We start from the raw sequence: 13,628 nt of genomic DNA, 5'->3' as shown, positions 1-13,628 counted from the left end.
CTGCCATGGGCACAAACTACTTGGAGCAATCTCACAGATGTTGGTAGTTCTGTATTGCTAATTATCTGGTTTAGTACAATAGGACAATATAGAGGGGGATAACTAAAGGATCAACCTATAAACTCCTAAAGAGTATTAATTCCATCATGGTCCTCGAGCTCACAATGACTATGTAAGAACAGTAAGAAAGATAATGATATTTTTGATCCGACCTCATGAGAAAAAAAAGTACAAAAATAGCAGCAGGTGCTCAGAACTGTGTTTTCTCAAGGCTCAACAGCCAGTCAGGTTAAGGAACAGCCAGCCAGCCCTGGTGTTGAATGCCCTGAGCCCTTCATGAAGGTTGTGTGTGACCATTTTAAACACACACACACACTCACCAAGGAAATCTCACATAAAACTCCTCAGTGCCACAGCTCCTGTGTGTGATTATGCACAAGAGAAATAAGTGGAGGAACAAAACATGAAAATATACTTTTTTTTTTAACAGCTGTTACACTGTTGCCATATTTTACAACATCTGTTGGTTTTCCCCTTAGCTTTTGCACTGCCTTTGCATTTACCCTTTGGGTTAATGTGTACTTGACCGCAGTGCTGTAGTCCCCTTATTCCACATTTTTGTGACAAACTATCATTGATTTAACAGTCATGCTCAGTGCCTTAAAAATCAATGATAAAAACCCCAGCAAGACAGTGTGGTTGATCTTGACAACACTTCAAGTCAGGTTTTTATCACAACTTTGTGATTTGTCAAGTTATCTTATCACTATTCATGTCAGATGTTGCGTGTTGATTTCATATGGAGCAGATTTTGTCCTTCTGCAAAACATTTGTAAGTGGAAGAGAGTGAATATCTTTGGGAGAACTGGAAAACAAAGTTGCACTATGTAGAGTGGTCCTAATACACCTGGCTGGACTAAAGAACTCTGTTCTGCTTAAAAAAAAAAAAAAAAAAAAAAAAAAAAAAAAAAAAGAAAAGAAAAAGATTATAGCTATAGCCTTTCTTATCTGCAGTGGCGTAATCAAGGGCAAACCTTGATTCAAGGGAAAGCATTCCTAAGTAGATGAGCTTGTGCCAAAACTGAAAATTGATATTCTGACTCAACTGAAAGCCTAAACCCTTTCCAGTAAAGACCTTTCATGGAAGCATTTAAGGACAAAAAAAAAAAAAAAAAAAAAAAAAAAAAAAAAAAAAAAAAAAATTTATTCTAAGCTTTTCCATATTGTTACTATTTTCAAGTGGTAAAGGCAAAAGCATTTCTAGAGCAATGTCAGACTGAATCCCACTGTGTGTATTTTTTATGACTGTCAGGAGAAGCCTTAATATTTGGAAATTATTAAAGTTTGTCTGTTTACCTTAATTCAGGCAAACTATGAGAGCATTCTCTTCCCTTATGGCTTTTGTTCTTTTTCCATCTGTGTCCTTTTTTATTTCACCAACACCTTTGTCACTCTGCTTCAGTCGTCTCCTGTCTTTCAACATGACAATGCTGTCTAAACACTCCTGGCTTTGCTGAGAGCAAAATCAAGAGATTTCACTCCTCATTCCTCTCCTGAAAAAGGGATCCCAAAACTCAGCGACAATATCCACCTTGGCTCCCATGACCACCTCTGCATGTGTTTTAGGGAATTAATGAATCTGCGTGTAGCTGAGAAGGTAACACAGAAACAGAACATACTCAAGGGAAGGTGTGGGGGTTTTTTTTCTTCTTTTCTTTCTTTTTTTTTTTTTTTTTTTCTTTTTTCTTTAAATAAGCCACAGAACTTGTTCCAATTGCCCTTATGGATCTTCTAAGCTTGCTCATTCATTTACATAATATTCTGTCTTCGTTGCAGACATAGATACAGAGCTCACAGACAAATGGGGAGGCAAAAAAATAGAGTCTTGGGGTTTTTACTTCCAGAAGCACAGATAAATTCTTTTCTTTCTAAGGTTTTAGCTGAGTTTCTACTCCAGTGTACCCTTTTATGTTTAAAAGTGATTAAACAAGATTTACAGAAAAAAATATATTATTTCCTATTTGTAATACTTACCATAATGAAGTAATTCCACAGATTTCACTTTTTGATCTTTAATTCTTTAAGAAAATTAATATCATAATTCAAATACTGAAGTGCACAGTTTCAGCAAAGAACATATTCTCCATATACACTATTAGCTTTCACAAGCAAATTCATCATTTCTGGAGGTGGGGAGCAGGGCTCACTATGGTAGATTATGTGGGAATTACAGTAAAAAAAATTCAATTTAGTTCTCAAAACTTTTTGTTTTTTCTGGAATGCGCTGGTGTCTTTGCTCAAAGAGAGAAAGAAATGATTTCAGAATAACTCTGAGCGCAGTGCCGCGGCCGGCAGCGAGCGTGTGTGTGGGAGTGTGTTCTGCACAGACAGCTGAGAAGTGAGCAGCACTCCTCCCGGAGAGAGCTCCGGGTAATACTGATCCTCTTTGCACCAGGAGTGGGAGGAGAGCCATGCAAATCCTTTTGTTTCAGCAGGGAAGCAGGATTTTCCAGAGAGCACCGAAACACAGAATAAAAACCAAGCAGGGAAGCTGTGGCTGTGTGTGGCTCCTGGATGCTGGCACACACACAGAGCCCCACATGGGCTGGCACATGCTGCAGGTAGGGACAGAATCCCACAGCTGGGGTGGAAGGGGCCCTAAATATCATCCAGTGCCACCCCTGCCATGGCAGGGACACCTCCCACTGTCCCAGGCTGCTCCCAGCCCCAGTGTCCAGCCTGGCCTTGGGCACTGCCAGGGATCCAGGGGCAGCCCCAGCTGCTCTGGGCACCCTGTGCCAGGGCCTGCCCACCCTCACAGGGAACAATTCCTTCCTCATCTCTAATCTAAACCTGCTCTCTGTCAGTTTGAAGCTGGTTTTCACATCCCCATAGTGTTTCATTCCAGTTCTAGATAGTCAAAATAACACCTCACATTGTTATGTTCTAGTCAGGAACATAAGACCAGGTCTAAGGCTCCCAATTAGAAAAACTGCATTGGCTTAGAACCTTAGAACAATGAAAGGTTAAAGCCTTCATCCGTATTTCATGCATTGCCTTCCCCTGAGGCCCAAAAATAAAATGCCTTGTACTGCATCCTCATTACATAAGCACTATATATAGAGAGCATATGAGTTCCTCTTCTGCTTCAGAGCAGAAAATTGATATAAGCATTTGAGGAAAGAAAAGGTTCAGCAGAACTTTGTTTTATCCTGAGTAAGAATACTGCCTAGTGATGCATGTGTTGTACAAAAGTCAAAGCAAGAAATTGGCAGTGGGTGGAGATCTCTTTAAGGGAATTAAGTAAGTGGATAATGGTAGTGAAATTCTCTTAGCAGGGGGAAAGTAAAAATTCCTTGAACTTTGAAAGGAGACATTTTTTTTTTTTTTGTACACATTACAGAAGAGTTAATCTAATTTTAAGAGAACTAAAAAAAAAACCTTCAAAAAACCTGAAATAATTTACAGAGAATCTTTTCCTTCATCTCTTGATGTTGCTACCTGTGGATGAAGAGAAGAAAGCAGAAGGAAATAGTAACAGCAAAATTAATGAAGGGTAACACTCTCATATTCCACTTTCCAGCCCTGACATTTGGTTCCATCAGAGATTAAGACACAGATTCCACTGCCTCTACTTCACAGACTTCACACTCACTCATGCCCCATGTAATGCAATCAGGAACATTCTCTGAGTATTGAAACAGCAGAAAAATAGATTTTGTTTCTCAGCAAAAGAGCTGGAGTGCACGTTGGTGCTTCTGTAGAGCAGCAGCTTAGAAACCTGCACCCCTAGGAATGTCCTGTAAAACACCTGGAAGGGCCAGGGATCCTAAGGGATAAATGTGCAAAACTCTCAGAGTTACAGTAATAAACCTCCGACCTGGCAGACGATCTATTGCAAATCTCTACAATATAGGTTGTTTTCGTAATGGTAACAACCATTTTTGTTGTTAGAACACACTTGCTTTTGGACAAAACTCTTTCATGCAGCCTAACAAACCACAAGAATGTGGAACTTCATCATTTCAGAGGCAGTTCAGTGTCTCTCTTTTCCCCAACATGCTGGGGGAACAGATGAAACATTTTCCTGTAGAGCCATCCCCTTTTGCTATTCCCTAAACTACATCCAGCCATTGGTCATTTCTACTACAATCCTCTATAATTAAGTTTTCCTAGATGAAGTTTTAACTTATAATTCATCTCTCATTACCTTTCTTCACATTTTTTCCCTCCTCTTTCATTCTTTCTCCATTTTTACTTTACCTCTCTTTCACTATTATTTCATCTTTTATTCTCTTTTATTCCCTTACTCTCATTGCACTTACCATTTTTAAACCTCATGTTAACAATTTTCCTAGATTTTTATTCATCTCCTGATTAGTTTCCCCTCAAAGTTTTCAGTTTTGTTTTTTTTTCCTTTTTCTCCTCTTCTTTACAGTGAATAGTGCTTGGATAGGGGCCGTGTCTTTATCACAGATTATAAATATGCACAGATATAAATTATTTTTATATAGGCTTTGTGATCAGAAGCCATCTTTTCTTGCATATATCTTTCTATTTTTTCTCCTAGAATACTACATAAATGCCATTTACATAAGAAGTGACAGCATTCAATTTTCCTTTCTCCTTCTCCCACACTGTTTTGTTTTGGTTTGGTCTTCTGTTCTCATTTTATTTAATTAAGTCATTTGCTCACCTAGAGCTTGGCTGAAATATCTTCTGAAAGCAGGTCCACATTATATTTGTGCTGCTGTATAATTAAAAGTAACTCAACATATAAAAGCTATGGTCTAGAAAAGAACTGAAATGCAGGCTCAAAAATTCGCATATCATTTTTGGCACAATGAAGATTTGAAAATCTGTTGGAGCAGAGCTGATTTAAAAGATGAAGCCTCAGGTATGACCATGCAGTCAGCACTCACACTTGTATTTGACAGTGACTCGGTGCAATTCTCTGTGCTCTGAGTGAGAGGATGGTTCTGGCTCCTCACATTCCTCCTCCTTTTAGCTAAACAAACTCTCTCCAAACCAGAGAGAGTGGTGTTTTTGAAACTTTGTGATAGGATGTTGCTTCATTCCACAAAGTGTCTTGGCACTCCTTCAATTACCTTGCTTTGACAGATGTAGACAAATCACTGAAAAGCACATTATCCTCAACCTAACACTAAAATGCAGTAGAATTTCCTCTGCATTTCATGGCCAGATTTTGATGCCTTTGCTTATGCTGAATTCTCATATTGCCCTGAAATGGATTCTCTTGTTTTGGTGGGTTTCCTTCCCTTGGCTTCAGTGACAGCTGAAGATGAGCTGCACTCGATGTGTGTCCTGAGGAGTGTCAATATCTGCCTCTCTAAGGACGTTCACTTGCAAACACAGGGACAAACTATGCAGAAAAGATTCTAATATGTTAATCCATGAGGAAATAGACTCACACTAATCCGACAAAATGAATAAATATAAGTAAAATATATTAAGAAGATTATGTTCTTCTCCTTTCTCTTTTCTGTGTTCACACAGTTAATTTCCCTTTTCACCATCTTTTTCCACAGCTTTCTCTGCTTTTCCCTTCCATCATCCATGCAAATCCTGTGGCTAATTGGTTAAGTCCACTCTACAAGCTAACCATCAATTCCCAGACACAGCATCTTTCATTTCACTGTTTTTGCCTGATTACAGTTGCACTTAGAGGAAAACAAATAAGTATGTATCAATGTCCTGCAAGTGTAGGAAAACAACAAACAGATAATTAAACATCAACAAACTATCAATAGGATTAGAGCATCATGCTGAAGCAAATCTTGATAAATCCTTCTCAATAACAATTCTCTAACTGCAATGTCAGAAGGGAAATATAAATTTAGCCCATTAAAGTGTTGTTGGACAAAGAGACATTAATACAGCTGTTAATAATTTCCTTACTACTGAGGGACTCGACTATTGTGCTGCAGATGAAAGCTCCGGCCAAGAAAAGATTTGAAACATGCAAATGAATGCTAACAACATAATAAATACCTTATTATTCATCACCAACTCAGCAGCCTCCTGGCACAGCCCAAGCTGTGAGCAGGGAGGGGCTGGGCTGTTCACACATACGTACCCACAACAGACATTTCTGGCACCGTGGCGTGGTAGGGGCCCTCTACAAACTCAGGAGCGTTGTCATTGATGTCCTGAACCTTGATGATGAATTCTGAGGGGGGCTCCAGGGGCTGGTTTGTGTCCCTGTCCACTGCCTGGGCTGTGAGAGTGTACTCAGCCTTCTCCTCCCGGTCCAGCCTTTTCATGGCGTGGATGTCTCCAGTCTTGTCGTTGATCACAAAGATGGTTCCAGCTCCATCTCCTGACAGAATATACTTGATTTTGCTGCTGCCAGGGTCCAGGTCTGTGTGTAGCTAAAAAGGGGGGAAAGAGGAAAAAAAAAGGCATTTTAGAGACGAAAAAAAAATGTACACAGAGAATTTTGGGGTTTTTTTGGTTTTTTTTTTGCTTTGGTCTAACTATACATTTTGTCAGCTGATCCTTTGTGCTTCAATCCCAGCACCAGTGATCCACATCTCAGCTTGAATACACACGGAGAGCAGGGATTTGTATGCATACTAATCAAAAATGGATGCAATCATAGGCATAATTAGACTTTCTATTTAAAAAGCCGCTGTTATATATTTTTTAAATCCCACTCTAAAATGGAAATGCCTTCAGAACCATTATCAGCCCAAATGAACAAGTACAAAACGTCCTTAACCTATTAGATCACAGGGTGAGGGAAGGGCTAACCATAACACATATTTTAATCTAACTTCTTTTTTTAGTTATTGCTTTCAGCTTATTTCCAGGTGACTGGAAATGGTTGAACACTGGCATCTATGGAATCTTGTCACAGACAGCAGTCACAGAAATTAAGAAGACTATCACAACTCAGATCTTTGCAGAACTTAAAAGATTCTAAGATCTTTATTCTAAAAGTATGTGCCCTGGTAGAAGAACCCTTGCACACATCTTCCCATTCTCCTCAAAGGCCCATCAGGAAAAAAATTGTATTACATTTGTACTTGGCTTTTCAAAAAACAAGAGAGAATTATAATAAACTGAAGCAGTATGAGAAATATATTCATTATTTTTAATGTTTTTATTAATTAAAAACCTGGGGACAAAGGACTTCCATTGATTTTTTGTAGGCTCACAGCCAAATACTGAATATCAGATTATCTCCAATAATTTTTAAGTTGTGAGAGTGTGAATTGGTTGGATCATATGTATCACTGTCAACACATTCAAAAATACAGGATAATAACTTGAATACACAGTAATAGGGGTTTAAATTCTGTTTACTGTTAGGTCTAACAGACTCAATATGATCAATAAGAAGTGAATAACATCATTAAAAATGTAACTTGCATCTATTATTATTTATCTCTGCCTCACAAAAGACAGTCTGAAGGAAATATGTACAACTTGCTTAGGTTGCAGCATGAGTTACAAGCAGCACTAAAGACTTTTTCCTGTTTGCTCATTCTGTGCAGACAGCTCCACAGAAGCTGTTGCTGGTTATGCATTTTACTCTCAATTGATAGCAGGGGTTGCCAGTGCCAGGCAGCAGCATCATTTAGAATAAGAGCTGGCATAAGGATATTAAAATAGTGTGGAAAAAAGCCTTGTAACACCAGCTATGGCCAAACCACAGGAGATTCTTATGTCACAAGTGGCTCTGCAGGTCCTTGTGTCCACAATTGGTCACAAACAGTTGTATCTACAGCTCACCTGTTCAGGAATTGAGCTGTTCAAGAGCTCAGGAAACCCAAGGTTCTGTCTGTTGCAACGAGCACAGTGGACAGCACAGCCAGGGCTGATTTCCATGTTGGTCTGGTTTGTTACAGATACAAAATCCTGGCCACCAGTGCATTCCCTGCTCTGCAATAATGGCACAACTCCCACGAACCACACGAGGTGTAAACTTATCCTCTCTGTTTTGCTGGGCAGCATTTTATTACACCACCATTGTTTTAACAACTTTTTCAGAGCACTTTAGCTGTGAATATGTATGACTCAACCCAGTTCACTCTTCCTACCCAGCCCACAGGAACGTACACAGAGATGTCAAGTGACAGCTGAGTCCCTTTTCCAAAAGTTCAATCTGGTTTTCTTTTTGCACTTGCCATCAGCTCCTGCTTGAGGACAACCAGCCTCATTTACTGAGCCATTGCCCTCTCCTCTTGGTTGGTGTCACAGTTTGGTCTGGGCAGAAAGTTAACACAACTCCTTTTGCCTTTAAGATTCTTCTCCTTATGACCCTTATTTTCAGGGCCCCAGAGCCTGTAAAGATCAATCCAGAATCTGTGTTTGAAACAGATTGTTTATAATTTAAGCATCTGTTTGCTCCTTGAATAAAATCTATATGGCATTAACATTGCATATGAAGGTTTTGGCAGCATATTCAGAGCTGAGTTAGAGTGATGTAATATCACAGCATTGTCTGGACACTCACAGCTCAGCAGAGGAACTGGGAACATCTCAGCCACACAATAAAAAGCTAAAATCCCAACTTTTAAGAATAAACCAGATATCCCCCACAGACATTTGAGAAGGCTTAAACATTCTAGAATTTGCTGTTTGCTAATAAGTAAGAGAGACTGTCTGTGTAATCTCAGGTTTTACCCATAATATCCAACAGCTCATAAATCAGTTCTGGTAGATATTCATGCAGGGCTATAAAACCTTTGCAGTTCTAGTGATATACCAACAGTTAAAATGATAAAAATGTCTATGACTGCCATTAATTGTTTCCTCTAATAAGTTAAATTCCAATGTATCAAAAGCAAGAATTGCTCTTTGCTATTCAAGTATTGCTATCTGAAACACTACAAGGTGAAGGGCTAAACATTAAACAAAGTACAAGAGATAGGAGCATTTTATAACATTAAAGTTGAAACTATGTCTGATGAGTGGAAGATCAGTTTTTTACCCAAAGATTTATAGTGGCAATATTTTTTCTTGTTTTTAGTCCTTTAATAAAAAAAAAAAAAAAAAAAAAAAAAAAAAAAAAAAAAAAAAAAAAAACCCCAAGACATAAATGTGGCATTTACTACAATCTATAGGGAGCATCCAAACTGACTTAAATAATTTAAATAGTTTTTCTGGGTTTTGAAGTCCTTACACTCTAATATCAAAATATTATAACAAATTACCTGAAGAGCCACTTCTCCAAAATAATTTTATGGTTTAGATTTAAGTCATCATCACCTACTACAAAGTTATATCACAGACTGAAATCTTAAGTCAGATAGCACAGCATTTTTTCCAAGTAATATTTCCTCTCTTCTTCCAGACATGAATGATAATTTACTGCAAGAGTCAAGCTTCAGCAAGCTGTGTTCGTGTGAAGGGGGAAGATCATTAAACACATAATTATATAGGATCTAGGTGAATGATAGAAGGGCATAATGAACATTAGAAATGAATAGTGCTTTCAGCTCAAAAAGCCTCACAAATGTAAATATGAAACTGCTTTCCACATCTGCAGCTTTATTTGCTGCACCTATACTTGAAAGCTGACCTTTTTCAGAGCAACATCCAGATGCAACAAGAATTTCTGCTTAAAACAGGAAATGTCTGTATCTGCCCCAATGTCCCACTGCCAGAGAGCACCCCAAAACAAACACATTTACTGGAGAACCTCATCTTGTTCAGAGAGAGGTAAAATCACTTCCATTATGTGAGATTCACTTCATTAGACTTCAAAGGAAGTGAAATCATCTTCCTCCATCTCTGCCCTGCCTGAGGGACTATAAATCCACACACCTCTCTCTCTTAAAGCAGCAGATGCAAGTCCATCACCCAGTTCATGCTTGGATTTATGGAGACAGGAGTGACTTTGGAGCAGCTCTGAGTTTTAATGATGATGCAGATGCCCTGTATTAATACCTTACTAATAGCTCCCCTGTAGCCTCAGATAATTTTTTTTTCTCTGAAAAATTACCTTCATTCCAAATGAACCCTCAGACTAGAGCAATTTCTAGTCTTTATTAATTCCTTTGCTGCTCTATCTGATAATACAGATGATAATCAATGAAGCCTGGACTGACAGGAACAGCACACGCAGGGTGCTGCTACAAAATTAACATTATTTTCACTAATGACCAATGCACATCTAAAAGTCTTGCCAACACACTATCCAAGGGTATAAAATGCATTTATAGTCTTTCAGGTATATACATTGCAAACATGTATAATTAAAATCCATGCCAGAGAAACTGCAGAGATTAAACTTATTCTAAGAGCCTCTATATTCTGCAGATGCAAAAGTGTTATTCTGCAGTAAAACACAACGCCAGGAGTGTGGGACTGTTATTAAATTTTCCTGTTCCATAACCCTTTGTTCAGCATATTTTAAACAAGGTTTTCTTAGCAAGTCCTTGGCTCCAAACTGCATTTGCAGCCAGGGATTTAATGCATGGACAAAGGCTGGGAGCAAGGCTGGTGAAGCTCCTTTGCAATTCTGAGCAGATTCACGAGTCTCCTCTGCAGATGGGAGCTGTCTCACCTGCTCTCACTCAGCTACCTGGCAAACCCATGGCAGCCAAAACAACAGGTTGCTCAGCACAAAGAATTCCATGTGTTCACCATCAGGAGAGTGCATCCTGCACTTGGGGCTGGGCCATGCCCAGATGAGCAGAAAGCTGTTGGTTTTCCTCTGCAGGAGGAATGGCCACTTCCAGCCCTCTCAGGTGTGTGGTGCTGATGCACAGCTTGATCCACAACAGCCCATAATAGATCCCTCATCAGTGGGAGGATCTGTAATCCCAATTTCCTTGTATCAGTAAAAAAAAGCATAAATATAGAGATATTTCATGTGGGGAAGTGGAGGGGGAGAATCTACACATTATGAAAATGCTCCTGGACATTTTTAATTAAGGCAAGAGAAGGCAGTATTATGTAGTCAAGTTTTTATTTGAGTTTGTTAGAAAGTAATTAATTCATCCTCATGTAATTACAAGGGAATTACCCCATACTTGTTTCAAGGGAAAAGGAATCATCTGCCCTTAAAACTTCATTTTAAAATTTGCATAATCCTTCCCTGTCCCAACTCTGGATTCTTTTCTTTTAAGGGTGCCTCACTGATTTTCACCTGATGTTTCACCGACAAAACACACCAGCACTGTCCTAATATTTCAGGTTCTTCCTCTATTTTTTACCTTTGCCTTGCAATAAAATTCCTCATTTATGAGGCAGACCCCATTTAATGGACTTTGAGATGGAATTTTCAGCTTTTTATGACTCTTTTCTGAAACTGCTGGCTTCTAAGAAGCTCTCACTCATTCTGTGAAAGTATGGAAGGGTTTTAGTGACTTTTACAACCATTTTTTATATATATCAAAACTGTAAGCTGGGCTTCAAAATGCTTTCAGAAACTGTAATGCACCTTACTCTTCAAGTGTTTCTTTCTGTACATGGCTTTGCAGGGATGTTTTTTTCCTAATAACATGAACCTCTTTAGGAGTTACAGAAGTTTTTCTGTGTATTGTTGATGTGCTCTGACACATCATGGACAATGAACATGTTTATTGTTGACCCACGGTTTAAAGAGTCATTCCTAATTAAACTATTATAAATAGATTTGATTTGCTTACCCACAACACAGAATTAATAAAGTGAATTTGATTTCAATTTAAAATTTCAATCTTTCATTTTCTCCATGAATAGGCTGGTCCCATCTTTAGTAATGGTAATTATAAGTGCACCATGGGGAAGAGGAGAATCAAATATTCTGCATTATTATTCAGGGTAATGACAAATTGGGGCACAGAGCTGATGGTCTTGACATAACGTCAGTCCGTGGAACACTTTCAGAAGGGAAACAGACGTGTCCGTGGATGACAAAGGTTCCATTTAAGATCCAGGAATCATGTAAGTTGAAGCCTCTGGAGTAACTGTCAAAAACCATTACTGCTCACACTTCTCAGCTGCAGTTTCATAACCGGATTCAAAGGGAATTAAAGCAATAATATCCCTAACAATTTCATTTAAGACTGTAATCTCTGCTTTTGTCTGCCTCAGTTTCCTACCATGTCATTTGAGTATCTTTGATTCCAGATAGCTTCTTTTATGTTTCTGTTTATTCTTTGCTACTGCTTTTTTTATTCTATTTGATTTGCTAATTTTGTCTCTGTATATATTTACGCTGCAACTGTGCACAAATGACTTTTCATTGCTTACCTTTTGGTATCATCCCAGAGTACACTGGAGTGAACTGCTGTTTGAAAACTGCAGACAAGCCTGGGTTCTAACAGTCAGGTTATTTTAATCCTCTGATTATGGCCAGCTGATGTAAGGAAAGAGCTCAGGAACCTGCCTGAATCTTCATCTAAGTCCTTCCTGGTCACAGTGTCATTGGTTCTTTCTGTATCATGTACTGCCTTCCTCACCAGGCTGAATTAACAGTCTTTAATTTTGTTTAATGTCTTGGGAGAAAAAAATATAGCTCTACTTGTTTTTACAGGTGGGAGGAAGAGATAAACCCACATTCAGTCTCACAAAGATCCACATTAGGAAAAAACATCCAGACCGTGGGACTACTCAAGCCATTCTTAGACAGCTTCATGCATTTATCTCCAGTTAGTCTCTATATGAATTTGCAATTAGAATCTTTAGGTATTTCTGGAGCTGTTTCACAGTTGTATTCCCCCTGCCAGGGGAATAGCCTAGGAAGGAGGAAGCCACATCCCCAGATGCAAAGCCTTCCCCAGCTCCCCAGCCCCACCCGTGGCTGTGATGGTGACAAGGACAAGGTGCTTTGTTCCCACCTAAACCACTCTCAGGCTGATCTTTCCTGCACGTATTGCTTACATACCTTGCTGTTTCTGAGTCCTTATGGTAAGCCAGATGATAGCTAAAGCTTTCTGTTTCCCTAGCTCTGGCCTTGGCCCTTTCCATTTGGGAATACCATCTGTCTTCCCTTCTGTCCTGAGAACGCTGTGCCACACCTGACCCTGTCCCACCGCAGCTTGGCCTGACGCCTCCAGTCCCCGCGTCCCGCAGCTCCTCAACGCCCAAGTGTCCCGTGTCAAGTGGCCTCAGATGGCTGGCACCTTTTTGTAGCTGGCTCTCTGCCCAGCTGGGAGTTCATGCAACTATTTCTGAACCCAGACTGCTGTTCCTTTCCCCTGTTCCAGCACACACCGCTCCTGTAAGCAGCTCTGGATTTTTTTAACCCAACTGTTCCTTACACTTGGAAGCATGATATGAAGTTGTGTCACGCTGCCAAAGAGGAGTCCTTTCCCATCTCATTTACTTCCCTATTATTTCATCTACAGTGAACAGTGGTTCACCACAGGAGATCTGAGAGCTGGGCATAGAGAGACTCAAAAATTGCATGCGGCTTTAGTCTTGTAAAACACATTCCCTCTTTTGTGTCTTTATGGGGGAAAAAACGTGTCTGTCATCTCCCACTGTTTGGGGTCAAGCTCTTACATTAACAATTCCAGTGCTTCAGGCATTATAATTAACAGTGCCTCCTCCTGCACTTGTCACTCTCTTCCCAACTCAGTGAAAGAGCAGCAAAGCTATTTACTCCCTCCTCCAGCTTGTCAGTCTTGGACACAAACTATGCTACAGCTTTTTGCTACATGTAAGGC

At 39.5% G+C, this 13,628-nt stretch overlaps 1 protein-coding gene across 1 annotated transcript in view; it reads right to left on the bottom strand.

The window, feature by feature from the left end:
- Positions 1 to 13,628, bottom strand: part of CDH8 (cadherin 8) — a 139,642-nt gene that overhangs the window by 92,972 nt on the left and 33,042 nt on the right. The window contains exon 2 of the mRNA XM_053987768.1: positions 6,098 to 6,392. Within this exon, the coding sequence (XP_053843743.1) occupies positions 6,098 to 6,392 (295 nt within the window). The remainder of the gene's footprint in view (positions 1 to 6,097; positions 6,393 to 13,628) is intronic.

This window comes from Vidua macroura, chromosome 11, assembly GCF_024509145.1.
Source record: "Vidua macroura isolate BioBank_ID:100142 chromosome 11, ASM2450914v1, whole genome shotgun sequence".
Lineage (NCBI taxonomy): Eukaryota > Metazoa > Chordata > Aves > Passeriformes > Viduidae > Vidua > Vidua macroura.
This window is presented reverse-complemented; position numbering and strand designations above follow the sequence as displayed.